This window comes from Ochotona curzoniae, unplaced genomic scaffold (assembly GCF_017591425.1).
Source record: "Ochotona curzoniae isolate NIBS_2020 unplaced genomic scaffold, NIBS_Ocur_1.0 contig_4692, whole genome shotgun sequence".
NCBI classification, from domain to species: domain Eukaryota; kingdom Metazoa; phylum Chordata; class Mammalia; order Lagomorpha; family Ochotonidae; genus Ochotona; species Ochotona curzoniae.
Window position 1 is genome coordinate 961,047 of NW_024466361.1, and position 27,704 is coordinate 988,750.

The 27,704-nt window shown below is 51.8% G+C and overlaps 1 protein-coding gene across 4 annotated transcripts in view; it reads right to left on the reverse strand.

Moving 5' to 3' along the window:
- PLXNA4 (plexin A4) overlaps positions 1-27,704 on the reverse strand; it is a 287,259-nt gene that overhangs the window by 209,047 nt on the left and 50,508 nt on the right. Inside the window, exon 3 of one of the 4 annotated variants that reach the window (XM_040987486.1) lies at positions 21,478-21,497. The exons of the other annotated variants lie outside the window; for them this stretch is intronic. Coding sequence (XP_040843420.1) covers positions 21,478-21,497 — 20 coding nt within the window. The remainder of the gene's footprint in view (positions 1-21,477; positions 21,498-27,704) is intronic. 4 annotated transcript variants of the gene reach the window in all.

Sequence of the window (27,704 nt, forward strand, 5' to 3'; positions counted from 1 at the left end):
TGGGGAATGGCAACAGCGATGGGCAAATAGGGCAGGCCAGGAGCATTGTGCCCTGTACTGTACTATTTGCAGTGGGCACCTGTTCTCCTTACAGACAGGGCTGAAGCTGCCCCTAGCACGATGCTCCCTCCCCCATCAGAGCTCCTCAGTCTACCACAGGGCAGGCAACCCTAAAGCTTCCACATGGGCTTTGTCCACTGCAGAGATGCCCAGCTTCGCCAAGACTCAGGCCACTCTGTGAGGCACACACCCCAGCCTCCCCATCCCCTCCACAGCAGTGTGGGGCTTTGCTGGGCGCCGTGGGGTTCTCAGTGGCAGCTGAGCCAGGAGACAGACAGGTGCTTTTACAGGGAGCTACCAGATGTTGTCATCTGCCGGGATTCCTTACTCCAAATGTTTCACCAAAGGTGAGCACCACCCCAGGCATCAACCCAGGGTGGGAGACCACAGCCTGGATACCTCTATCCATCTCCATCAGAAGGTGTAAGTGACACTGGAGACTTCCAGGCCTCTTGCCCAAGCCAACTGTCCATCCCCACACAGGGCTGGTGTCCCTGCTAGGGAGGAACTTCACCAGGAGCCTGGAGACTAGACGTGAGCCTTAGCCCTCTGCAGCATCTGTTAGAAAAAAAGTGCCAATTAGCTCAGCCTGTGACATGATCTGGCACTCACAGAACAATGAGACATGGAATTTTAATGCAAGGAAGAGTTTAGAAACAGAACGTGCAGGGACCACGCTAGTGCTTATACCGTCTTCACTGTAATGTATGCAGAGCTAGCAGAGGAAGAGACCGGTTAACTTCCAATTAATGACGTGTCCCATTTGTCCAAACAACTCTCACATTCTCCACTCACTGTGGATGAAGGCCCAGAAGCTCCAACCACTGGTGGTTCTCCACACCCACTGCATTTGCCCAGTCTCTGCTCAGGTACGTCTCACAGTCAGCCTGGGTCCTGGAAGCTCCCCCCGAGCCTGGGCACCAGCCCTGCAGCCACTCATCAACAGGCAGCTCTGCGCCCTGTAACTAGCAGGGCCACCGACACAGGACATTTCTGGGCCTGCCCCATAGAACCCTCTTCCACTGCAGCTGCTTTCAGTCAGACCACACTCGTGGAGTCCGGAATGTTGAGCAGCAGCTTCACTGCAGTTGTTACAGGTGCGGTGGCTTTGGAAACCTGGAGCCTTTCACTGATGGGAAGGTTTAGCAAGGCCCTGGTCCCAAGTCCCATCAGCACCAAGTGGGAGTCACCTGGGTCCAGATGCCTTGTCCGCATTTGCATCATCTTCAAAAATAAAGCAGGAACAGAAGAGACAAGGAAATGATGGACCATCAAGATGTGAGAAAGTGAGACCCAGCAATCCGGCAGCAGCCTGCATCACTGATTCAAATCCTATGCCTGGTGCCTGCCCGCTCCAGCCTCCACAGGACCCCGTCACCGAGTCACACATGCAAGCAGAGAGAAGGATCCTGGTTCCACCCACCCATTCTCATCCCTCAGTACCTAACATTTCTAGTTGCTCTGGTCCCTACCTACTCTAATGGTGCCCATCAGCTTGCCCTTCACAAAATCCACACCAAGGAGCCTTTCCAAGGCCCCAACCCCAGGAACAACTACCCTCTGAACCTTGTCTTCTTGCAGTGAATGCTAGAGCCAGCATCACAGCCTTCCAGTCTCCAGTGAGCCCCAAGCCTTATTGCCTTATGTCCACACCCTATTTTCACCCTTAAAAACCTTGCGGGTAGCACTATTTGCCATTATTTAACGCAGTCGGTTGTCTTGTCTCCTACTATTGACCTTAGTTCCATTTGTTGGATGAATGGTTGGCTGGCTGGCTGGACAGATAGACGGATGGACAGATGGACGGAAGGATAGGGGCTGCAGCAGCATGCCTGCTGCTTGCCAGGTACTCTTCCTGCCTGGCTTCCGCAGAGGTGACCTCCTGGCAGAGAGGTCCTGCAGAACACTAGCACTGTAGGAGTCCTGGGCAAGGACAAGGGATCTTGGAAAGAGGCAGAAGGAAGGAGGCAGTCTCTCATGAGCCGAAAACACAATCCTGTATAAACATCACACAGAATCTATTAGTGGTACTGGCACCAAGGGCAATTGCTTTTTAATATAATAAGATCTTCCTTGGAGGCGATTAGGAGGCAGAGATAAGGATCCAGTGACATGTTGGGGCTTCACACAGATGGATACTTTTCTGTTTACATCTAGTTGCTGGCAGCATGGGGGAGTTCTTGGTTTTCAGGGATGTGGGAGAGAGGACTTCTGGGGAAAGCAGCCTAGGCGGGAGTCTTGCTGGGGGAGGGGGTCTTCCCAGGGAGTTCTTGGCCTGCTCCCAACCTCAGGGTCAGTCAGGGAGGAACCTGTCATGCGGGAGGAGGATCAACAGAACACACTGACCAAGCTTGTGCTGGGTACGCCTTCCCCCCTAATGCTCAGAGGTGCTGTCCGCTAGGACCGCCATCGAAGAGGAGCTGGAGACGCCAGGAGACGAAGCAAAGTCCCCTGAGAGAGGAGAGCTGCAGGGCCAGGGCTGGACAAGGGGGATGGAGCAGGGCAGCACAGCAGACATGCTTCCAACACAGCTCAGCCAAACGCCAGTACTGCCCATGCCTCTAACACAGCTCAGCCAAACGCCGTGCTGCCCATGCTTCAGCAAGTTCATGAAAAATGAAATTAAAACACACATTCATTTCGGTGCACAGAAACTTTGAAATCCATGCAGTTTTTCCAAAGTATACATTTTTGTGAACTTTTAAAATACCCCTTTTAAAAATGAATTTCAAATTTTTATGCCCCAAAATAAATTTAACTTTTCATTTTACTTCCCAGGAACATTTTTGAAGGTCTTTGTATGTTCTCTGAGCTTTACATGAAGCTAGACTGAAGCCTGAAGCCAGCCAAAGGCAGGTTCCAATCACGGGAGGTTCTGACTTAGGTTTTGACCCCAGGACACGTGGGCAACCAACCATCCATGAGTGGTTGAGGTTGGTTGCTGCCTCTCACGGATTAGGGAGAGCAACATATGGGGTCACTGCTGCTCAAACAGCTCAGGACTCCTAGAATGGGTATCCAGGTGGCCCAGCATCAAGACGCAAATTTACAACCAGGAAATTTCCCCTCATTGAGCAATGAGCCTTGGGGGCGGGGGTCCTGGAGACTGCTTTTGTTGCCATGTGCCATGTCTGTGATGACTACTCCATGTTTGAGATGACCATATGCCCACTCAACATAAACATAAACTCAGGGCAAAACACAGTGGAAAACACACTTGTACAACTCCAACCTGCCTTATGATAAGTCTGCCTACAACAACACTGCTTTACGCATGTGGCCCCAGCAAAGCATTAATAATGTCCCTTGTTACTCTCAAAACTCATCATGCCTGGCCAATACATTCTAGGGCCTCTCTACTTGTAATGCTTCCCCCAAAGAGATGGTACTACATCAAAGGACATCATCCACTCCCATTATGCACAGCTCACTTGCACTCCTGTACCAAATGTCCAGCAACAGATCAACTGAAAACTCTCACACACAACAGGCAACCATTAATCCATGCACGCACATGTGCTAGCTATGCATTCAGCCAGCAGCAAAACCCATGCATTCTTCATCTTTCCCCCATTCTCCTAGTCATAGTAGACACTTGGCCACTGGTCAGGCCTAGCCATGGCAACACATTTTGGGAAAGCATTAGGACATATGCACCCACTTGCATATCCATTCCAGTCAGCTAAGCCTCCAGGGGTTGAGATGGAAAGGCCCTGGTTGCTATAATGGCTACAACCTTGTAAGGACATGAGTCCAAGTTCATTAAGAAGCACAGTGTAGATGAACCCTGTTGCTGTTGTGATTATTAATCATAATAGACAGGCAGCTGGAGGCCTTCCCAGCTGTGCCTCCCAGGGCCCTATTCTGGGATACCCTCTCCGTCCACCAGTGAGTGATGGCTTGGTTTATTGGAAACTCTCTTTTCATTTTTTATGGCTTCAATTAAGCGATGGGAAGAATCCATCATGTAACCTTTGCTGCACCTGCTAAAGACTTCCGGAGGGAAAAATATTTATCAAACCCCAAACAATCAGAGCAGTGACTGTGGTAAACCTAACAGGTGCCTGAGGTAGCAGAGAGGAAGAAGAGATGGTCAGGAGAATAGGAAAATCCACCTAGAAGCTTCCTGCCTGGGCAAGAATCATAATCTCTGTTCAATACCTGCTCATTGCACAGCCAGCCAGCTGCTGGCCTCCCCTCTCCCATTCTATGCTGGGGGCTACCCAGTCAGCCCTCCCCCATCATGTGCACTTCCATGGCCCAACAGGTTCCAGTGACAACAAGAACTGACACTGTGAGAGGCACCCTCATTGTAAGAGGCACACCGTGCCCTAAAGAGTTTAAGGCAGCATGTAAACATGGCATTCATATGGAACCACCATGAGCCCCACGCACTCCACAATCTCTGGATCAGCAAGAATGCCAAAGGACCAATCTTCTGGTTGTAACTACAAATTCCTCCAAACACCAGTGACAACAAGTCCTCTCCAAAATCAGTTCACTAAAATCCACAACCCTCCCTGGCCCCGAGTAGGCCCTTACCCTTTCCTTGACCTCTGCCAAACAGCCCTGTTGGTAAGCGGAGCTGGCTCTTATTCTCCCTTTAAATTATTCACACCCCAATCTTGGCCACTGGCATTAATCTTTCATTTGCTATTTGGACATCTGATTCCTGGGGCAGGATTGAGAAGTGCCACGTGGGAGATCAAGTTGGCCAGAGGGGAGATCTAACAGGAGCTGGAGACCTGCAGAGCAACAAGGGCCTGCTTGCAATTAATGGGGTCGTCACCCTGCTCCCTGTCGCCCGTGGGAAGAGGAGCTACAGACAGAAGACAAGGCCGCATCTGAAGGAATGAAAGCCTTCTGCTTGATTAGAGATCTGTGTGATGTACAAACGTGCACGTGTGTGTGCATACAAGCTCAGAGACACAGCCTCTCAGATCACACAAGGTTAGGTGTTGGGGTGAGGCTTGTATTTTCCAAATGCAGGACCCAGAGGCACTAGCAGAACTTGGCAAAGAGGATGGGGATCAAATAAAACGGAACACCCACACAAGCTCCAGGGGAAACAGGATTGTTTAGACATGTCCAGTAGCAATATCAAGGGGGACAGTCTTAGTCTCAAATACACAACTGACAATAGACAAGGTGGACATCCATCCACGTTACTTCTACCCCTTACCCCTCATTCTCAGCTGCCATGTGCTGGGCACTACGCTAGACGTCCTATCTCATTTCTCAGCCAACAATCCTGGCAAGCAGGACTTTGAGCAACATTTTAAAGGAAACAAAATGTTGGACAGGATAAGTATATGTCCCAAGACTCCATAGCTGGCAAGCAGTCAGGGACGAGTTGAACCAAGGAGGTCACCAAATTTCTAATCACTATTTAAGCAGAAATAATCAGATAAATTCAATAATGACCAAGGAACATTGAGAACTTTGTAGGTCAGAGGTGTGTTTTTCAATCACATGTGGTTACTTAAATGTAAAGAGAGCCACATTGCCAGGGCTCAGACCTGTATGTGGTCACGGACTACCAGAAAGACCATTGCAGATGTGCAGACTGGCATGGTCACTGCAGAGTTTTGGTTAGAAAATAATGGATGCTGCTATTCAACGGATATGTCCCTCAGGAAAGACCAGACAAAAGACTGCAGTGACCTGTGAGCGTTCCCAGCTCAAAGGAACAAGGACAGGACAACAAGAACAAAGCACAGGACCAGCCAGAGAGAGATCAGCTGCTTGGTTTCATTAACAAAGATTTCACTTAAATCACAGAAAGAAGGGACCATGAGGATTGGTGTGGCCAACGGCTCTCCATGATGGATGAGGCCAGTGACAACTGGGGAGGGTATATGTCCGCGTCACCATCAGGTCAGCCTCCCCACCTTCCTCATTCTTGGTCCATCTGGAGATGAAACACAAGAATTCCAGAGCTCCCAGAGGTGATTACCACCTGATATCTCAGGCTCTCCTGACTCCTGACTCTGGGGTTTTCTTTTTGAATGATCATTGTAACTGGCCTGCTCTTGCATCCGCCTTGTAATGGGCAGGGCTGTCCATGAATGAGAAGCTCAGCATTGATGAAAGAGCAGTTGGTGAAGATACACCACGGGAAGCCCGCGGTTCAGAGCAGCCGAGCAGGACTGTATTCTCTAGGACACATTGTGGGGAGTTGTTTAATCCTTCTAGAGTAAATCAATGGCCACATGGAGGTATACATGGATGCATGGGTGGGAAGGTTAATAAATGGAAAATGGGCAGATGGGTGGATAGTTTTATGGTGGATGGATGGAAGATTAATCAGTGGACAGATTGGATAGATGACTCGTGAATGGACACTTGAATGAATGCATGAATTAATGGAGAAGTGGATACACAGAAGGTGGTCAACAGATGCTTAGATGAATGGATGGATAGATGGACTAGTGGGTTGGCTGGCTGGACAGATCAACTGAAACATGGTTACATGGTAAGTTTATGGACAGCTGGATGCTTGGTTGGATGGGTAGATGCATGGGTGAGTTAGTGGATGGATGGGCAGGTTAATGAATGGGAAGGTGAATGGGCGAATGACTGGGTGAACAAATGGGTAACACCCATCCAGGAGATTTTTAGCCACTTCATGGAGTGAGGCCCTTTTCTCTGACCCTCACACTGTTAATCACATATAGTGCTTCTCCATAAGATCCTAAAAAGAGAAAAGGTCTAAATACACAAAACAAATTCAAGTACAGCTCAGATCCCGGTATAAAACAACACTGAGATCAGTGCCGTTGAGATTAAGACAAACAAGGGGCTTAAGTCTCTGCAAAGGAATGCTGCCAACTCCCTATTGCCTATAGAGAAACCCACCGACTTTCTCTTAGGCTAAGTTTCTCACTCACCCTGCAGGAGCCCCCGCTCACCTTATGGCCCCAAAGATGATTGCTGTCCTACTCTGTAAGGATAACCTGGCTTCCCAAATCTCACTAGACATGAGGTCTGTGGTGAGCCTCTGAGAGCAGAGATGAAATGGAGGAAGATGCCCTGGTTGGAGACTCATCTGCAAAGACACTGAGGTGGTTTTAAAACATTTTATATTTCTAAAAGGGTTACAATAAAGAAAGCGATCTTCCACCCACTGGTTCACTCCTCACATGACTGCAGTGGCTGGCCATTGCTGAGCTGATCTGAAGCCAGGAAACAGGAGCTTTATTCAGGTCTTCTACATGGGTGTAGGGGCCCAAGAACTCGGGCCAACACCTGCTGCTTTCCCAGGATCAGAATTGGAGCAGCCAGGACTTGAATCAGCCCTCCCATGGGATTCTAGCACTACAAGTAGAGGATTGGCCTGTGAGCCACAACACCAGTCCCCAGAACACTGTTTCCTCATTGCCTTAAGAGCCAGGTTCACTCCGGTCTTGGGATTGGGACTGCCTCCTCTAGACACTTGCTCCACAGTGTTTCCTCAGAGAACATGATGTAACATTTTTCAGACAAAATGATAAACCTCAGGATATAGACTCTGTCCAGCAGACAAGGAATGAGGAAATGTGTTCACTCACAAATTCCTGCAGGGCAGTGATTCTACCTCTAGATCTTTTAAATCTGAGGTCCCAATGTGCAGAAAAATGCCCAAATAGAACAAAAACAATCAATACAGTGCATGCATGGATAAATAAGACAGAGTGAGAACTGGCACTCAGCTGTCAGAGTTCTTAACCAGACTGCGCTCTCCTCCCTGTTTGATGGATCAACTGTGTGGTGCTTGGGTCCTCCTGTTCATTCTTGCTTGTTTGCACATCTGTCCCCTCGGTTCTGTAGCATTACCCCTTTCTCTGTAGCAACGTGGTAGTTATCGCTCTTACTCTGTTATGTTTTTTGGGGGGGAGGGATGAAAATTCCCCTTAATCCATTGTTCTTTGTGCTGCTTTAAAATTCAAAAATTCTGGATACCTAAAGAGTTGTTAGCCATCATCGCCAGCTGGGCTTGAAATCAACTCTGCCCGACAGTGGCCCATCATCCTGGGGCCCTCTGTTGGCCTGGAGCTGGTACCATTCATCCTGTTGTTACTACAAGCTTGGGGTACAATTTGCTTTTTTGAAAAAGGAAGGCATCCCTTCTGCAAGCTGAAAATTGACCTGAACTTAAGAGTCTCCTCCTATCCACTGAGGGTCATTCATTCTACGTGCAAGTCTGTCCAAGCTCAGTGCCTACACGGCTTCCCGGACTCCCAGGGCAAACTCAGCGCACATCACTTGCTCATACTTTACTGGGTGGTGCCATCGGCTCTCCACCACTGTGTGAAGGTCAAAAGCCTCCCGCTAAACATAGCTCCCTAGCCTTCCAATAACTTCCCAACCAAGCGGAAGCCAACACAGCTTGGCTAAAGTCATGGAGTAGCCTGCTTTGGACAAGCATAGAACATTGTAGCAACCTGTGCTGTGTGCTTGTGTGAAGGCCTTTGTGGAGGAATGGGGACTTATGGATAACATCTGAGAGTACAAAGGTTGGCCAAGTCCTTGTTGACAAACTGTTTAAAATTCCACAGACATACTGGGCACAGCCAGGAGAAGGGAAAAGAGAGGCAAGTTCGGATACTGCCTTCATCAATAAGGTACAAATCAACCATTTTCCTCCCTGTGTGCATAGGAAAATCAGCAAGAGACAAAGAAGAAAGGACGGAAAGGACGAGAGGGAGTAGGGGAGGACAGGCCAGAACCGTGTGTGGACTGATGCTTGCTTTCTCTATAGATTCTTCCCCCCGGCTTCCTCCACATCTGCATTTCTTTTTTCCTTTTGATGACTGGGAACGGGGATTTGCTCTCATCAATTGATACTGATGTTTTTCAATTACATACACGACATTTTTGACAATGTGTTTGTCAACACAGTCTTCTCCCATCTCCCTTCTTGCCACCTAACACAGGCACTATCCCTCATCCATGTCACGTGAGCTGTCAACCAAATGGGTCAGGAGAGCAGCTGTGTGTCCTTGGTCTTGGGATCCATTGCTTTTTCTCTTTCTGTTTCATCCATTCCTGCTGGGAAAATGGAAACCTTCCTTTTGAACTTGGAGATGACTGAGTGAAAACAAGGGAAGGGTCCTACCCAGGGCCCAGGCAGAGGTGAGGCATTAGTCCAGAAGAGGAAATTGTACCAAATCATCCTATGCCCAGCAGCTTAGCTTGGATCTGGGCTGCAGGGAGACGATCGCTGGCTGGCTGGCCTGAGCAGATGTTGCTGAGCAGCCTGAATCTGGATTTACAGCGGTAAAGTTCTAGATGCATCCTAATAGCTTTCCAATGTGATGAGCAAGACCTATATGGGAAAATGAACAAGACCAATAAGGAAGTAGAGGAGGATGAAGAAGAGGAAGAAGGAGAGGAGGAGAGGAAGAGGGAGAAAGGGACAGGGAGAGAGAGAAGAAAAAGAGAGAGAAACAATACAGGGGCTGATGTGCTGGTGTCTTAGGTCAGTCCTCCTCATGCAGAGCTAGCACCCCGAGGGCATGGGTTCAAATTCCCGGCTGCCCCACTTCTGATCCAGCCTGGGAAAGCAGTGGAGAATGGCTCCCTGAACCTATGTGGGAGCCCCAGAAGAAGCTCCTGGCTCCTGGATTCAGACTGCCCCAGCTCTGGCTATTGTAGCAATTTGGAGAGTGAATTAGCAGATAGAAGATAGAAGATAGAAGATCTTTCTCTGTCTCTCCCTCTTTCCATCTGCAACTATAAAGTTCAAGTAAAAAAGAAAAAGAATGAACAAAGAAAACTCATGACATGCCTAAGCATATGGAAATGGAAGCTTAAAGGAAAAAACAAATGGGATACCTCGCTATCTTTTATCCATGCCCCTATTTTTCTTTTATTTATGCTGACCATGTTCCACTAGCTTGATTCATGTCTGGCTATTGTGACCCACAGTGTAGAAAAACACTGGACCAGACCAGAGGTCAGCAAACTTTTCTGCAGAGGCCAGATAAGAAATACTTTCCACTTTACAGGCCGTATTGCCCCGTCACATCTACTCAGCATTGCCAGAGACGATCTGCAAACAAATGAGAATGGCCGTGTTCCAACACAACTGGTCTCGCATGTGCTCAAATTCAGATTCCGCAGCACATTCATGTGCTGTGACGTCTCACTGTTCTTCTGTTCTTTTCAATCATGCAAGGGCGTCGGGGCATCCTTAGCTCATGGGTTATATAAAATCGGGGATGAACCGTCTTTGACCTGGGGACTGCGATTTGTCAACCTTTAGACGATTCAGCATCTACCCATTGTTTTGGGGGGCTGGGGAGCCCCCAGAACCTCTGCAACCACAATCCCTGAGTCCAGGCCAAGTGGATGCTGCTCCTCTGCCCTAGTGTAACATGTTGAACTCGTGGTCCCTGTCCCCTAGGCCATGTCCTGTGTTTTGCATTTCTTGCACTGCTATGAAATGTCTGTCCTTGCAGTCATCTTGGATGGGCTCCCATCCAGTAGATTTTGGCAGGGAAGCTGCTGCTCTGGTGGAGGGCGGCGGCCCCTGCCCTGTCCAGGCCTCTTCTTGGCTCATGCATGGAATCTACTTCTGGAACCCATCCCAGGAGCTCCTTGGCCCCTGGCCTCTGGCCTCCACCTTGCACTGCCTAGAGTCAACCTAAAGCCACAAGGGTCCCTGCAGGTGCTCCATCCAGCACAGGGAGCCCCACACACCTGCAGGGCAAGGCAAGCACACTCCTTCAAAACTGCAAAAAAACGCACGTTATACAAAGCTGACCATTTCAACCACTTCAGAGAGCCTCAAGTGAAGTCACAGTGCCGTACAAGCATCAGCACCTCCCACCTCGACAGCTTTGCCTTCCTCCCAACCGGAGCACTACACCACACTACAACGCCCCTCCCTCCAGCCCCGGGCACGCCTATCCTGCTGTCAGTCCCCATGAAGTTGGTAGCTCTGGGAATTTTATATGATTGAAATTATATTGTCCTTGTCCATGTTTGATCATACTTGTTATAATGTCCTCAAGAAATATCCATCTTGCAACATGTGTCAGGATTCCCGTCCTTCTTAAAGAAAATACTCACTTTTAAAAGGAGAGACCCACATATTTGGAACATTTCCTAAGAGCAAAGGTAGGTCTTTCTCAGCTTTGACATATGGTGACACGTCATACAACACGTGATGATGGCATGACTCGAAGGACACCCAAGACAACATGTGATGGCATGCCATTACAGCAGATTCCTTTAATATTCCCTCAGCAGTGCTAAGTCCAGATGCCACTCTACTTCATCATTTCTGCTGCTAGAACATTCTCTGGTCCTCCCCACCCCCCCCCTTTGTTTAGTATGGCTTCAGACAGTGAAGGTTAATGTTGGGATGGTATCTTTGATATCTTAGCTGCTTTTTCACTTTATTAGCTAAAGTGACTTGAGCCTAATCTGTAAGATGAAAATGTCTACCTTACATATGATCATTGTAAAAATGAAATAAAACATGCAAAGTAGCTAACACAAAGCTTAGATAAGCACCATAATAAAGCCAAACTAACACTGCTTTCAGGGTCACAGTCGCCCTAGTATCTCAAATGAATTACGGAGATTCTTAGAATTTCTATACTTATTTATGTATGTATTTAAGAGACACAGAGAGTAACACAATGATTTCCCATTGCTACTTGACTCTTCAATTGCCCATAACAGCGAGAGTTTGGTCAAGCTGAAGTTGGGAATACATGACCCAAATCCAGAGCCTCCACCAACTACATGAGCCATCACTTCCTGCCTCCCAAGGGGGCATCAGCAGGAAGCTGGAGCTGGGAGTGCAGCAGGGACTCAGATCCAGCACTGATGTGGGATGAGGGCGTTCCCAACAGATTAAATGACAGATCAAACATTAGCCTCAGCAGCTCCTTCCGGAGACACTGAGTCACAACCAGAAGTCCCAAGGTCAGAGACTGGAACTCAGATGGCAGACACGTCACTGCTTCCCTTCATCCTCATCCCCAAACGGTTCCTACACCATCTTCTCACATTCCTGGAGCCTTTGCTGGAGCCCTTAGTACTTGCTCCTCCTCAGCAGGCTCCCAGGAGATCTTCTACCTCAAAGCAAAGAGCAGTGGGACTGGCACGTGTCATCCTCAGGCCTCGACCCCGTTCGTGCAGAAATCATGAGGTCCCACTCCAGTACTGCTGGACTGCTCCTGGTGGCTCAAGGAATGGCTTCACCCATCTCTGAGCAACGTTTGGAAAAGAGGCAGATCTCAGAAATGCATGGCCAACTGCCAAGTCCAACACAGACTGGTTGGAGCAAGTGATGAAGGTGCCTGGCTAGAGGGTCAGCCGTTGCCCACCAGAGTTTTGGGCACAGCACTCCTTGAGGGCACCTGAGCATGCCAAGGCCCCCTTCATTGCTCCAATTCTGATTCAGTTCCTCTTCTGGCTGGTAAGTCAGGAGGTGGGGAGAACAGAATGCCCCCTGCACCCAGAGCTTCCTCCCCTGGATTGTTCCTGCCCCATTCTCTGTGTGCCCCCCAACCCCGACGCTGGCAACTCATTCGCAATCATCCTTGGAATAAGCTGTGGACCCAAATGGCACACACTGAGAGGTTGTGGTTGGGCAGCTGTTCCTTCCAGGCCCCTTGCCTGCCACCCGCCTTCCTCAGGACAACACTGCAGGGCTGAGTGTGCCACTTCCAGCCCCACAGCCTTCTCCAGAGCCTGTATTACGTGCAGCCACTTCTCCGACGAGCCACTGTCTAGGACACAGCGCCCCCACTTCTGGGCACTGCCAAACCCGTAAAAGGACCGGCGCCTGGCCTGGCTCCTGGGAGGCTGCTCCGCTGCTCAGGCCTTGTCAATCTCGTCAATGTGTCCCCAGCGCCAAGATAACAAGGAGGGAAAGTTTTTTTCTCCTCCTTCCAGAGTGCAGACCAATTAGCATTTTTAAAATTACCATTGGAGAAATACACCTAATTAGCCACTTTAAAGGAAAGCTTTTTTGGGGAGAAAAAAAGTCATAAATTTCTAACTGGCCACAGCTTGGAGACACTTTTAAAGCTAATTGTGTGTTTCTGCTACTAGCAGGGGAATTGGTAAAAGTTAGAGATGGATTTTATGACCTTTGAGGGAAGGGGAGGCGAGGGGAGGAATGACTGGGTGACCTTCGTGAGGAGGGTTAATGTCTGGGAGTCCCTCCTCTCCATCGCCCTCTCCCGCCCACTTTCTCTCCCCCAGCTCTGCCCTAGCCGGACCACCTGCCTTTACTCTGAGTTTGTGAACCAGAGGCAGGCAGGCAGGCAGGCAGGCAGGCACAGAGCAGCCAGGAGGAGGGGCGGGCAGAGAACAAAGGGAGAGGAGGAGAAGGAAGCCAGGTCTGAGGAGGGAAAGGGGCCCTGCTTCTCATCTGTGCTCCCGCACAGCTCCAGCAGGGATGGCAGCCTCAGAGAACCTGGCCTGGAAGCCGGCAGGTGGCATTTTGTGCCCTCAGGCTTCCTGCACGGCTCCCCAACCTTCTCCCTGCTTGGAGAAAACACTGTGCAAAGTGGGAAGGTGTGTGTGTGTGTGTGCCTGTGTGTGCAGGATCTGGGGTGGGTAACAAGAGAGGAGGCAGCACTGCCCCCTTCCTGGTCCCCGGCCGCTGCTGGGGAAGTCCTTGCTCAGTGAGGAGGTGTGTCAAGGACACTCTTGATGCCATCCCTCAGCAGCCTAAGGGACACCCAGGAGGCTCCACGGAGAACGGGGTGGGAGCAGGCTGCCTCCACCGGGAAGCACAAGCCAGCAGGGCCGTGTGGGACCACACCTTGCTCCCACCATTAGAGGGGACAGCTCTCTCGACCCTAGATCCTAACCACGTTGTGGGCCCTGCCATCGGACATGCCAACCTTTCAAATTCAGAAGTGGACATGTCTTGCTGTTGCAGCTACCAGGCTGCTGTCACACAGTCTAGAAGGCCAGCCGGACACCAGCACAGTTTGAGATCTAGAGATACAGGGAGAGGCTTTCTGACCCCCAGGAGCAGCTCCTCCCAAGGCCACGAGCGGAAGCCAAGGCCTTTCAGCTCTGCTGATCCTAGCTGCTGAGGGCAGGAGCAGGGCTGAGTTGTCTAAGTGGAACACAGAGACTCCGAGACAGGACACGCGTTTGCTCTGCAGACAGTCAGTCCCCACATCTGCGAGCCTGACAGGTCTGGATGCCAATCTCCCCCCCCCCCCGCCATGGAGGCCCTGACTTGTACATGGTGAGCCAGATGATGGAGGAACTAAACACAGCAACAAACCAGGTGCTTTCACAAGGCACAGTATAGATTCTTTGTTTAAAAGTACAGTTTACATATTTGAAAGGCAGAACACAGGAAAAAACGGAGAAGGAAAAAGAAAGAGAGAAGGAAAAACAACCTTCACCGGCTGGTTCACTCCCCAGATGCCAGTCACAGCCAGCCTGGGCCAGTCTGTGGTCAGCAGCCAGGAGCTGCACCTCCCACAGGGCCAGCTGAACCACCAGGACCTCGCACTGGGCAGCAGAGGCCCAAGCACGTAGGCCAGCACTGGTTGCTGAGAAGTGGGAAAGACACCCTCTGACGGACTGGGAGATACAGAACTGCCGAAGACCAAAGCAGAGGACCCTTCCTTTTCTCTCCCCTCCCCACAGGGGCAGCAGTACACACTCACAGGTGAGGATTCCTTGAGCCCCACCCCACCCTCCTAAGAACAGAGCTTGGGCCAGCTTCTGCAAGCAAGCAGCCGGCTACCGCCTGATGCAGCTCAGTCTTGGCAGGCAGCTGACAGTAAAAGAGCTCTGGGCCCAAAGGGCTTGATTCTAAAAGTGAGCTCCGGCAGCAAGTGGGCAGCCCCGTGAGTGTGGAGGGCAGGGATCCTGAGCTCAGCCCCATGGGCGTGGAGGGCGCTCCAGCAGCAGCTGGACAGCCCTGTGGACCTGGAAGGCCTGGGTCCCCAGCTTGGTCTTGCTTCACTCCATCCCTAAAATTTTCACAAGCACCTGTCACAACACAGGATGCTTTGTACATGGAAGTGGAGGTGAGCACAGTCCTCGTTTCTCAGTGGAAACTGGTCACGTCTACCTCCTGTCCAGGTCCAAGGAATCCATGATGAGATCCGGATGAGCCTCAGAGCCTCAGAAAGGCCTTGCCTTTCTAGGAAACCCAGCACTTGCGCTACATCTCAGCAGGCAGTGAGGAGGGGAGCCATGGAGGAGCTCACCCTGGAGAGTGACTGAGGCCTGAGGGCAGGACAGCGTGGGGGTGACCAGGAGGCCCTGTGCTCTCTGCACAAGGTGCCCTGGCTGGGGCAGGACAATGGCATAAGCAGGAGCAAGATGGGCAGCACCAATTGGGGTTCCCAGTCCTGGGATTCTTGACCCAAGAAGGCAGCCTCTAGGTGGCTCCCCTAATTCATCCTGTGGAAGGCCCACTTCACTGGCTCAGGGCCATCTGCTTGCTGGAAGTGTCTGGGCTCTCCTTCCCCAAGCCCTTCCTGGCTTTCGGGGGGGTTGGGAGGGAGCTGACGGATGGCTCAAGAGTTGCAAGTTTTGCTGTCTCGAGAAAGTACAAACAAGTCGATGCCAGAGGGGGAAGAGCCTGGCTCCCACCCGGCCCCTGCAGTCCCCAGGGAGCTCAACCCACGTCACGGAGGAGCTGAGCAAAGGAAAACAGCCAGGTCCCTGGGGCCTGGGAGCAGGAGGGAGGGTGATTATTTGTGAATGATGAAGCAGAAGTTGCAAACACCTCAATGAGTGCTCCTTTCTCGCCATTCCCACTGCTCAGACACAAGGAACTACGTGGGTGGTCTAGGTGAGGGGTCCCCACTATCCCTTTGCCTGGTGCCTAACCAGGCCAGGACAGTAGCTCCACCCAACATCCTGGCTCTAGCTGGCACTCAGGTCCTTGCCTACCTCCCTTGCCATTCCCCATCTGCAATTGTTTCCAATCAGTTTAGGAAGCAGCTCTGAGAACAATTAGAAAAGATAACGAGGAAGAATTATATAATTACAGTCCGCCTAGATCTCAGGCGCTTCAAGGCTGAACTGAGTCCAAGCCCGGATCAATGTGAGGACAAGGATGATGGCTGGTGAATGCAGCCTTGTAGAGGCAGGAAGGATGCAGGAGCAACCGAGCCCCCCTGCCTGCCTGGTGAAGGCCTCCCCCTCCCAGGCCAAGGCCTCGGGGGCACCAATGCCACTCACTCTGCAGGGCAGAGCCCAGACTGGACAGTCACGCCCACCTGCCAGGAAGAGGGGCCTTGGTGACCAGGCCAGTCCATGCTTCGCATTTCCAAGATGAGGAACGGAGCAAGAGCTCCAAGCACCCAGAGCTCAGGACTCCACTGTCTAGGCCAGTGCTCTGGCCGTGAGCAGGCTCCTGCGCAGCCGCCTTACATGCAGACCAGCAGCTGCCTGGTCCTCCCCACTGGAAGAGCTGGCAGGTGCATGATTCTCGACCAGCATGGAAGGGAATAGGAAGAACACTGTTCAGCAGGAGAGTTGGCACACCCTCCCGACGAAGGCCAAGTACCAGATCCCTCTGGCTTGGTGGGCCATGCTGCTGCTTGGTAACTCAGCCCTGCCCTCGGAGCACCAAGAAGGAGTAGACATCCAGAAGACACGACAGCTGTGTCCCAGCAGGCCTCATGGCTGGACACGGGCAGTGAATCACATGCAACTGTCACAGGCCAAAAACTATCATTTCTTCATCTTGATTGTCTGCAGATGTTTAAACAGGTTGCAGACCTTCTTCCCTCAGGTAGTGGACAAGCTCTGGCCTGCAGGTGGGGGCTGGTGGCTCCTGCCCTGGGGAGCTTCCTTGAGTATTCCATGCCACATGCCCACCAACCTTTGTCTCCACGAACCCAGCATGGCATGGGAAAGGAGCCGTCTCTTTCTCATTTCTTTCTTTTCCTTTTTTTAAAGATTTATGTATTCATCAGAAAGGCAGAGCTACAGAGGAAGGAGAGGGACCATCTTCTGTTGGTTTCCCCTCCTCCCCAGGGTTGAGCCAGGACAAGGCAGGAGCCCAGAATATCTTCCAGGACGCCCCCTGTGAGTGGCAGGGGCCTGAGCATGAGGGCCACCTTTTAATCGTTTCCTATGCAGGGAGGTGAAATAGAAGTGGAACAGGCAGACCATGAACCAGTGTCCACATGGGATGCCAGCATCACAGGGAAGAGCCACCATGCTGGCCCTGGGAAGGAGTCACGGTGGGCAGCCTTCTGCTGGGCCCACTGGCTACCACCAATGCCAGGAGACCTGAGGAGAGCATCCCAGTACAGCCATGCTGTCCGTGCCCAAAGTACCTGGTCCCCAGAAGCAGAGTGGGCAGCTGCGAGAGCGGGCTCCCCAGCCAGCCAGCAGTCAGTCCCTCCACAGCAGAGGATGGAAGAGGGCCTAGCTGCCAAGCCTCCCCAAGTAGAGGATCCCTCCGGTGTAGACAGTGAGAGGAAGCAACATTCCAGCTTCCTACAACGCAGTGTCTCTTACCAATATGTCTCCTGGCAGCATGAGGCACCATGAGGATCCTTACTCACTCCAAGCCGACTGAAGGTGGTGACGGCCTGCCATCACACTCTTCCAGAGGAAAGTGGGGCCTTGCTGGAACACTCACTGGATGGGCCCTTTCAGTGGCTAGCATCCCAAGCGTGGGGCACGGGGGACGCTTGGGCAGTGCCGAGTATGGGTGGGTTGGGGAGTAGAGGTGCAGTATGCAAGCGGTTCACAGCATACGACAGATCAAATGCTATGCAAGGGGCAGGAGGGAGAATCCTGGCTCAGCTTAAGACAGCAGGAAAGGCCCAGCGAGGTGCAAGCTCAGGGCCTGCTTACTCCACTTCCAGCCCAGCTCCCTGCTCATGGTCTGGGAAAAGCTAAGCAAGACAACCCGAGTGCCCAGGTGCCCAGGCTGCTGCCACCCACTTGGGAGAGCCGGGTGAAGCTCTTCACTGAGACCTACTCTAGTCCTGGCCACTGTGACTACTGGGAGTGAACTGGTAGACAGAAGGGTGTGTGTGTGCTTCTCTCCCTCTCTCTAACTCTTTCAAAGTAAATAAAAAGCTTTAAGAAAAAGAAAGAAAGAAAAAGGCCCAGTGACAATATGGGTCTGTGAGCTAAGCCGGGCATGAACAGTAGAAGCCTCAGGAAAGAGAGAAGGGAGAAATGCCAGCCAGAAGGAAGTAGCGGCAGAGACCCTGAGCACGATGGGTCTATGAGCACATGGCCAGTGCGGCAGCATGCAGAGGGGTGGCTGCAGAGCTGGGAGTGCCGCCCTGGGCACCACTGAGATCCCTGAGGGGCAACAGTTCAGGAGAAACTGCCGAACCCTCTGCAGGTAGTGGGAGCACTGCATGTTCTGAATAGAGCAGCCTGGCTGGCAGCAAGACAAGGATGAGTGCCATGGCAGCAGAGGACACCAAGTGTCCACTCAGCCATCCTGGCACAGAAGCAGGCCAGGCCCACTGCGGGGCTCAATGGGATAAAGTAGGGGCTTGCCTAGTGACCAGCCGTTCTGAACACAGACCTCAGCTCCAGCCGTGACTTACTGTAAATGGTCTATCACTGTGTGGACCCAGTTATCCCATCTGGAAAATAGAGCAACAATCCCACAGAGGTGTGAATTGTACACAAGGCTATACACGGCAGGTGCATCCGAGTGGCGCATGGTGAATCTGTGCCTTCACTTTTACTGAATCGAGAACAACCTACAGCACTGGCTCATCACTCATGACAATGTTCACCGAATTCTCTGATCAACACAATTTCCAGGTGACGGGGATCAAATTCCATCGCTTGGTTAAGAGGCCGGCAGGACCACAGCAGTTTGTTTTGTTCAGCTGATCACAGCCCGCAATCCCACTGGCCTCCTCTCTCATCCCCTGGCCCTGAGGTAGGTGGGGTCCTGGCACAGCCTTGGGAACCTGGCATCAAGCAAGAGAGTACAACTCCACACAGGCCCTTCAACAGGCAAGTCAACATGCCCTGCCAAAACTCACAGCCCCAACACTCCGAGAGGGCAGCAATAAGGAAGAGGAAAGAGCTGAAGCAGCAGCCCAACACCTTCTGGCTTTGAACATGGGAGTGTCACCCAGGCTCTGGCTGCCAAGAAGGCTGCTTCCCTTTCCAGAATCCTCAGGGTCAGTGTTAGGGCCACCAAGTATTGGTCAGGGTGATGACCCCCTGAGAGAACCACAGGCAGCCCAGAGCGGTGACCTGGCTTTGTCCGTCCCCGCAGGGGCAGCAACTCAGCAGGGCACAGAAGGTGGAGTGTATAGGGACCACTAGGATGAAGACAGAGGCATGTGGGAGACGGGGACATGGCTGAGGGGTCATCACAAGCTGAGATGCAAACGGGCTCCAGCCATCAGCCTCTGCTCAGCTGGAGGCAGCTGGAGCCAGCCCAGAGACTCCTCCTGCAGCCTCTGTGAGCTTCCTGCCTGCCTGTGGGGTCTGGGCATCCTCATGATGCTAACCTCTCCTGGCCCCTTGTCAAATACAGCCTGCCGCCCTAGCGCCAAGCAGCTGAAATCCCACCACTACTTCTGGAGAGGATCAGGTCTGTGCAGGAGACTCGCTCCCGGGGCCAGCCTCTTGGCAACGCCCTTCATCTCCCATCTATGAGCAGCACTCTCAAGAGCTAGAACACCACACCAAGGGAGCAGGAACAGGGCTTTGAAAGAGAAGAAAGACGTCTGTCTGTTTCCAGGGAGCCTCTCCACGGACTGTGCACAACTTCCTCCGCTTGCATCCCCATCTGGTTGCTACTGGCAACCAGGCAATCATCGCTTCCCAGGCCCGGATATAATCATCATAATCAATATAGGGTATTTATCCCACTCCTTCATTTCAAGGAACTCACAGTTTTTCACATCTAAGATTCTTTCTGCCCTGAGAATAAGGGGGCTTGGCTGGAGGGAAGGGTCTAAATATGGGGGGTGGGGGTTGCTATTTAACAGATGGGAAAACTGAGGAATGTGAAAGAGGGCGGCTGAGGGCCTTCTCATAAGAGAGCTTTGTTCACAGCCGTGAGCTTTGCAGTGTGTTTCTACCTGTCCTCAATTCTCACGCTAGCCCCCTGAAGCAGGTGCATTCCATTCAGGCTGTATCCAGCACCTACAGGAAACAAGTCACTGGGCTAGAAACAGCACCACCTGCACTTGAACTTGGGCCCTCTGAGTCCCCTCTCATTGAGCGTGGGGGTTTGTTTCAGTTTGTTTAGAGCTGGCTTGATTGATTCATTAATTGGTTGGTTGGTTGGTGTTTGAAAGGCAGAGTGAAAGAGTTGGGGAGAGCTCCTTTGGCGCATTTGGAGCATTTGGAGCTATTGCCTGCTGGAACCAGGAAACCAGAACGCCACCAGCCCCGCCCATGCCCGTGGCAGGGACCCACAGTCTGGACCTGTCACCTCCTGGGACGTGTATCAGCAAGACGCTGGACTGAAAGTAGAGCAGGGACTTGAAAATCCAGGCACGCCATTGGGAATAGAGAAAAAATCCTCTTTTCTCTGACTCCACTCTCTGCACAGCCACAGCAAGCAACAACATGAAGGCATCCTCAAGAAGGCCGTGGCAATGCTTGGGAGAACGTGTGGGTTTTTTTTCAACTCTTTTAATTCCATTTTCATTATCTTTTGGACATTCCTCCATCGTTACAGCTGTCTCTCTCCTTTTTAAAAAGAAATTTTAAGAATTTACTTGAAAGGAAGAGTGATGGGGGTTGTGGTGGGTGGGGGAGGGAGAGAGAGAGGAAGAGAGAGAGAGAAACAGAGAGAGACCCTCCATCCAGTGATTCGTCCTTCCACTGCCCAAATGCCACTCTGGCTGGTGCTTGGCCAGGCGGAAGCCAGGACTTAACTAAAGCACTATATTTAATTTCCAAACTTCTATGAACATGCCCTTACTCGAGTAAAAATTTTGGAGAAACAGTCAATCTTCTGGACTTGTGAAATCATTCGTCCTTCTGACAACTACATGATGCTGCCAGTCACAGCAGCAACTGGTTAGACGTCACCTTTTGTCACAGCAGCTAAAGTGATATGGAGACCTGCCGTGGCTGAGCCTGCCTCTCGAGCAGCCTGCAAACGTTTGGGGAACCACCTTTCTGGCTGGGACTACCCATAGACGACGGACAACGAACAACGCACGACACAGACAGAAGACCATGGGCACGCAGGCCTGCTCCCCACAGGTGGGGTGTCTCTGAGTTCTGTGCAGGCAGCAGCCACGCCTGAAGTAGAGAAGCCCTGGTTTGTATCCGAGGCTTCCTCGCGGTGTGGAGAACAAGCAGCAGCTGGGCTCCAATTTCCTAACTGGGAGAGATGCGTGTTTTATGACCTCTGCGGGAGAAGCTGCCAAACCAAAGATCTGACCTGTGATACCTGGATTTCCTAACGCAACACGAGGAAGGGCCAGAGAGGCAGCCCTTGGCTTACTATGCCTCATCTAACACCCCTTGAAATCCAATAAGATCTCATTTGGGAAATTCCTTCTCCACTCTGTTCTCTACTTAGTTGAGGAAACAAATTGGAAACACAAATGCCCAACATAAACCCAAGCCGAGGATGTGAGGACAGAAAGAGCAAGGACTCAGACCCTAAGGACTGATGGCCAGTGTCATGAGGGACATGAAAGCTCACTCAACACCTGCAAGCTCTGGAGCTACTCTAAGCCAGGCCCTTCCACTAGGCGGCCCCAGGGCTCCCCACACAGCCGCACATGATGCTAATCACATTTCCCACCTGGGGCTCCCCTCCCCGTCCTGTCCCTACATTTTGTCAGCTCCGGACATCCCTTCCCCATGCCAGTGCTCGTGGACAGCACAGTGCAACTCTCAAACCCACTTGCAATGTCGTCTCAAGAGCACACCTGCCCCAATCCCAGATTCCTTGAGTTTCTGGGCTCTCCGGTCACGCACACTGCTATCCCCGGGAACCGGCCCACATTAGCCACTCCACTGGCACCAGAGGCCCACAGTAGGACACAAAGTGAGAGTGGAGTGGACACACAACAGGGAGTATGCAGTCTCTTTTCCAGATATTCAGCAAAACTCCAGCTCAGAAGTTTGATTTCTCCAATACTCAAACGGAACTGGAGCTCTTAAGCCATGCCATCTCAACTCAGCCTCAGTAAGATTTCCTTTGTACAACACTGGCTCTCTGCAAAGAGCTTGCCGTCAGCTGTCTCTGTATCCTCACCTATCTGTAGGGCGGATGCAGCCAGCCCAAGGGGCAAGATGGCCACAATGCAGCACTGAGAGCCACGGAGGCTCTCAGCCCATGAGGCCATCTATGCCGAGGCCAGAAGGATATGTCCTCTGCTCCTGCCACTGACAGCTGCCTGGGCTGGCAGGAGCTTCAAGCGGCCAGGCCCTGCTGTGATGGAGCACCAGCCTTGGGTTGGGGGAGGAGCTGATTCCCAAGGTCCACACTTCCATTTTTTGTTACCCAGCCCTTGCCCCCACATAAAGAGCATTTCTGGGGTCTCACACTGAGCTTCCACATATGAATACACCAGTCTCTGTGGTACATACTGGAGTGGGAAGTATGTGTGTCTTGTCCCCAGCCACCCCAGCCTTCTGACCTCGCAGGGCCAAGTCCTCATTTTGAAGGTCAGTGTATTAGAGCCTGGCTGGGATCTGCAGCCCTGATTCGTGGCTGCAAGCACACAAGCTCCTCCTGAGCGTGTGCCTGCAGACCCAGGGGGGAAAAATAAAAACACAAGGAAGGAAGGAAAAGAACTGGGGTGGGGAGAGGGGAGAGATTCTGAAATCTGGACAACATCAAGAGCCTGTTCCCATGACAACCATTCCTTATTACAGTTGCTCAAGCTGCAGGCTGTGCTAATCAGCCCTGTGGATGGAGACGCCACCCAGCCTGCTGGCTTCCCAGCAACCCCAAGGACCACAGTCACCTTCCAACTTCATCAATCCCCAAAGGTGGAGCAGAGAGGCGAGAGCTGAACTTGGAGGGGCACATCTGTGGGGAGGAGAGAGCCGGAGGGAGGGAGTCAGGCCCAGCATGGAGTCCCTGCAGTAGCTGCTGGTGTGTGTTTGCTGGGACCCTGGCGTCTGCAGTGTGCATCTTCATACTAGCCATCCATTGGGTATGGCACAGTGCTTGACCATCTGTGAGTGCTCCCCAGGGGCAGCACCTTGTCTCCTTCTGCTGTCCTGCACTTTGGGAGCCTCTCTCTTGTTCTAAAACAAATTCTCAGACACCTCCTGAGAGGCCAAGGCACCTGGCCATGCTGGGGCCAGAGGGAGCAATGGCATGAACAGTCTCCAGAGTCATGGCTCCCAGGAAGGGCTCATGGCACAGCATCTACCCCCATAGGTGCTCAAATTCCCAGGAAATGACTGGTGACTTACCGGTTTTTCTCCACTCTGCAGATGGGGTCTCAGAGCAAGTAACTTGTCCAAGTCACCTGCTAGGCCGGTGTCAGCCTGGAGACTCCGTCCCCAGAAACCAGGCTCCCTTGCCTCTGCACACACAGAACTCCTTTCTCCTGTGCCCATCTGGCCATCACCCAACACGCTGCAAATCAGACAACATATGACACATTGCCCTCTGTCCCGCTCTGAAGCAAGACCGTCTGTGGGGACCAGGGGTCTGGTTTATATTTTAAGCAGCTAGAGTGAAACACAGGGGACTGGTGAGGTAAGGCCACAGCAATGAACACGGAACAGCTGTCCAGGATAATGACTTCAACTCGCCATCCTGGAACTGGGGCTGAGCTATAGGGCAAAGTCTGTGGCACTCACTCCAGGCAGTCGGCCAGGAATGCCCCCTTTCACCCACACCTTCACAGCAAACACAGCGAGTGCTGTGGCTGCTGCGACAGCTGACAGAGCAGGAGGAGCTGGCCTAGGGGTGCAGAGCAAGGCAGCGTGCCTTGAGTGTCCATCCCTGGCGAAACGAGCTCCAGTAAACTGCTTCACCGAGATGCGGGTCTGAATTTCAGTTGATGGCTGACCAGCCAAAAGACAGGAAGACTTAACATCAGCCTTGGACTGGAATAACAAGCAAGCAAGTGACCAGGAGAGGGCTGAGGAATTTGAAGATGTTTGTCCCAAGCAAGGACTGACTCAAATTCTAAATCCTGACCTCTTCTGCACAGTGGCCCCCTGCAGCACACGGACTGACAGCCCTCCACAGGGGCTGTATGGAGCCTTGGACTGCGATTTTACTGGCCTACCTGGCTGCAAAGCCCCCCGGCTGGGCCCTCCCAAGGTGGAGAGTCAATGACCCTTCACCCTGGACCCAACAACAGGGATGGTTACCAGCAGGCCCAGGTAGCCAGGCTGGGGTGTCCCTGCAGGGGCTCCCTGAAGCCACGTGCCCACCACCAGCACAAAGGCCAGCAGCAGAGAAACTCCAGTCTGAAAAGCCCAGGTCTTGGCCAGCCGCCTTTGCTCTGAGCACTCGAGCAGCTGCGTGCAGCAAGGGCTGGGTGTCCAGCTGGAGTGTGTACATGCACACACACACACTCATACTTTCACAGATGACACTGCAGCACTGTGATGGCGCGTGGGTGGACTGAGAGGCCGCAGCTCACAAAGCAGGAGGCAGCAAAGATTCCGGCTCTGCATCAGAGGATGCTGCACCCTCAGCAGCCTCTCTAATCCACTCCTGTGCAGATAGATGCTCCCGTATTCTACCTCCCCGGCTAACTCCACAGCACTAATCGCACACACTCGCATACACAGAGAAGCCAAGAGGCAACAGCCATGACGACGCAGGAGCGTGCACCGGCAGAGCCAGAGCTTCTCTGCAGACGGACGGCACAGGAGGACATGTGTGCCGGCAGAGGCAGCCTCTGCCTCACAAGAATGGCAAGCCTCTGCCCTCAGAAGCAGGGGAGCAGAAAAGGTGGGAGGAGTGAAAGCTGGGGTTCATAAGAACCAGTGTGAGCCCTGAAGGTTCCAAGGAGGTGAGGCTGCGTGACGGGGCTGAGTGCACTCAGTATGAGGCTGCGGCGATGGGAGGAGGTCCTGACCGTGGGGCTTTGCCCAAGAACCCACTCCTGTTTTTGAGAAGCTGGTCTTTAGCACACCATGTGCAGGGCAATCTGCACACACACACATAGGTGCAGGTATGCAGACACACAACCATGCACGTGTGGTTGCATACAACACATCAGAAACACGCTTGTAAATCTGGGTGATGAGTGGCTGGCACCACAGGCTAGCAGCTTCAGCTGCCTCCCCACTGAGATGCAGCTGACATTAAGCAACTGTTTCTGTGACGTCATCCCTGATAAAGCTCCAGGCACACTGCCTGGCAGGCAGTCCATGCTCAGGAAATAGGCAACTATTCTATTATTTTCCAACTTCTCTCTGCCTAAGGTCTAAAATCCAGCACAGAAAAGGGAAGGGATTACATTGCTATTCACCACATAGGTATTGCCCATTACCAGCTAACTGCCATTTCCTCAGTACACACTATGTTAGCACACCACGGTAACTCTGGCTAGTTTAAAACTACTGGAAATGATTGCACAATGTAACGGCTGAATGAGACTTTCACCACTTGCTAAGGCAATTAGACTAAACTTTGGCCCAATTCTGAGCACATACCAACAGCTAAATGGATGTTTAAAAAAAAAAAAAAACTTGTCCTATGGAGTCCTGGTCTTGGTCTGTCGGGTTGTCTTGGCAGGAGGCCCTAGAATGGCATCTTCCAGAGACTGTGGTGGGTGTGGATGGGGACAGAGAGGAACCCCAGTGCACAGGGCCACAGCAGTGTTCTGGGGAGAGAAGCAGGTTCTGGGACTGACCTAACTCCACATCAAGTTGCAACCGTGGACTCTACAGTTCAAATTGGCTATGGGAGGGTTCTGCATGTTCTCATCACAATGCAATGATCAGTACTTGCTGTGACAGTCACACAAATGACCGATTTGATTACTCCACGATGTACTCACATAGTAAAATATTACTGTGTACCTCACAAATACATACAATTATTACTGATAAGTTAAAGGCAGAGTGTAAGGCCCAGCACACTAATCCACTGTCTCCAAAGCCAGCAGCCCATCTTCCACTTCTCCCCAAGTGCTTGGACCCCTGCACCCGTGTGGGAGACCAGATGGAGCTACGGACCCCTTCACCCGTGTGGGAGACCCGGATGGAGCTATGGAGCCCTGCACCCATGTGGGAGACCCGGATGGAACTATGGACCCCTTCACCTATGTGAGAGACCTAGAAGGAGCTATGGAGCCCTTCACCTGTGTGGGAGACCTGGATGGAGCTATGGACCCCTGCACCCGTGTGGGAGACCCAGAAGGAGCTATGGACCCCTGCACCCATGTGGGAGACCCGGATGGAGCAATGGGTTCCTGCTTTGATCTGACCTGGCCTGAGTCATTGAAATCATTTGAGGAATAAAAATAAAATTAACAAATAAAACATAAAAAGCAGATGGAAGATGTTTTCCTCTCTCTGGTTCTCTCTTTCTCTTTGCCTTTCAAGTAAATGAAAGAAACCTTAAAAAGTAGGCAAGAACAAAATAAAGCTAAAAAGCAGAATCCTTATGACTGGCTGTCAGAAAAATGTGTTCCAAACCAATCAGCCCCTGCTAATAGCATTTCTTGATAGACCTTCATAGGTTTGTGTGAAAGACACAGACATATTAATTCTTCACCCAGGTCCCCTTTAAACTCTTTATCCCAGGCAGCCTGCATTAACCTGCAATTATTGCCAAGTACAATGTCCTGCACTATTGGCTAGAGCGTTCATGGCTCTGGTTCATTCAGCAGTGCTGGTATCATTCACGAACTGCAGTTCTCATTTTATCTCTGGCCTGGAGGGAATTGAAAAGCAGAAAACAGTCTCAGCCAGCTTGGGCTGCCCTGACACTCAGGGCTCAGCCGGCAGGTGTCAGAGCCCCAGACACGTGATGACAGTCACGGCAGGCCCAGCCGGCCTGGGCGCGGCGACCAGAGGGGCCTGGCCTTGCCAAAGCCAGCTTCTGGTGCTTCTGAAGATCCCTCAGGCTCTTTGCACGTGTTTCTCAGAACACGTGAACACGTCGTGTGTTTGGTTCTACATGTTGCACACGCAGGCATACATGTGCATGGGTACATGCACAAACATACATGCATACAAGAATACATGGACACACATGTGTCCATCAGTGTCCAGTTGACCTTTCCATCACCTTAGGTGACACACCTGCTGTGGACAGATGTTTGTGGGAATAAATGGGATTCTTCTGCTGCCCAAAGAACTCCCAGAACCAAAACACTTGCAATCCACCAGTGAAGCGACAGGCCCTGAACACTCATGCAACAGGTAACCCATCAAAGTGTGTGGTCATAGTTCCTCCTGCTCTCTCCTCCCTTTCCTTCACACTGAGCATCTGAGCTTCTCTAGTCCTGCTGCCTTGGGGGATACCAGAGCGAGCAGCACCTGCTTCCTGAAGCTTCAAGAGATCCAGTGTCCTGACCAGCTAACACTCCCCTGAGCACGTGTTCCTGCAGGGTGCATGCCACACTGCTTCCCTGCCCAAAGCTCGCAGAATCAGGCAACAAAACAACTTTGAGTCTCAAGCAACAGGAGAAAGCCAGCAACCCTGTGTTTGCAAAGGGAGCTTTAGCCCTTGCAGAAGATGGATCTGGGTTTCCTGCCTCTTGCACATGGTCATCACATCACGCCGCCCTAACAATAAGCACACATCT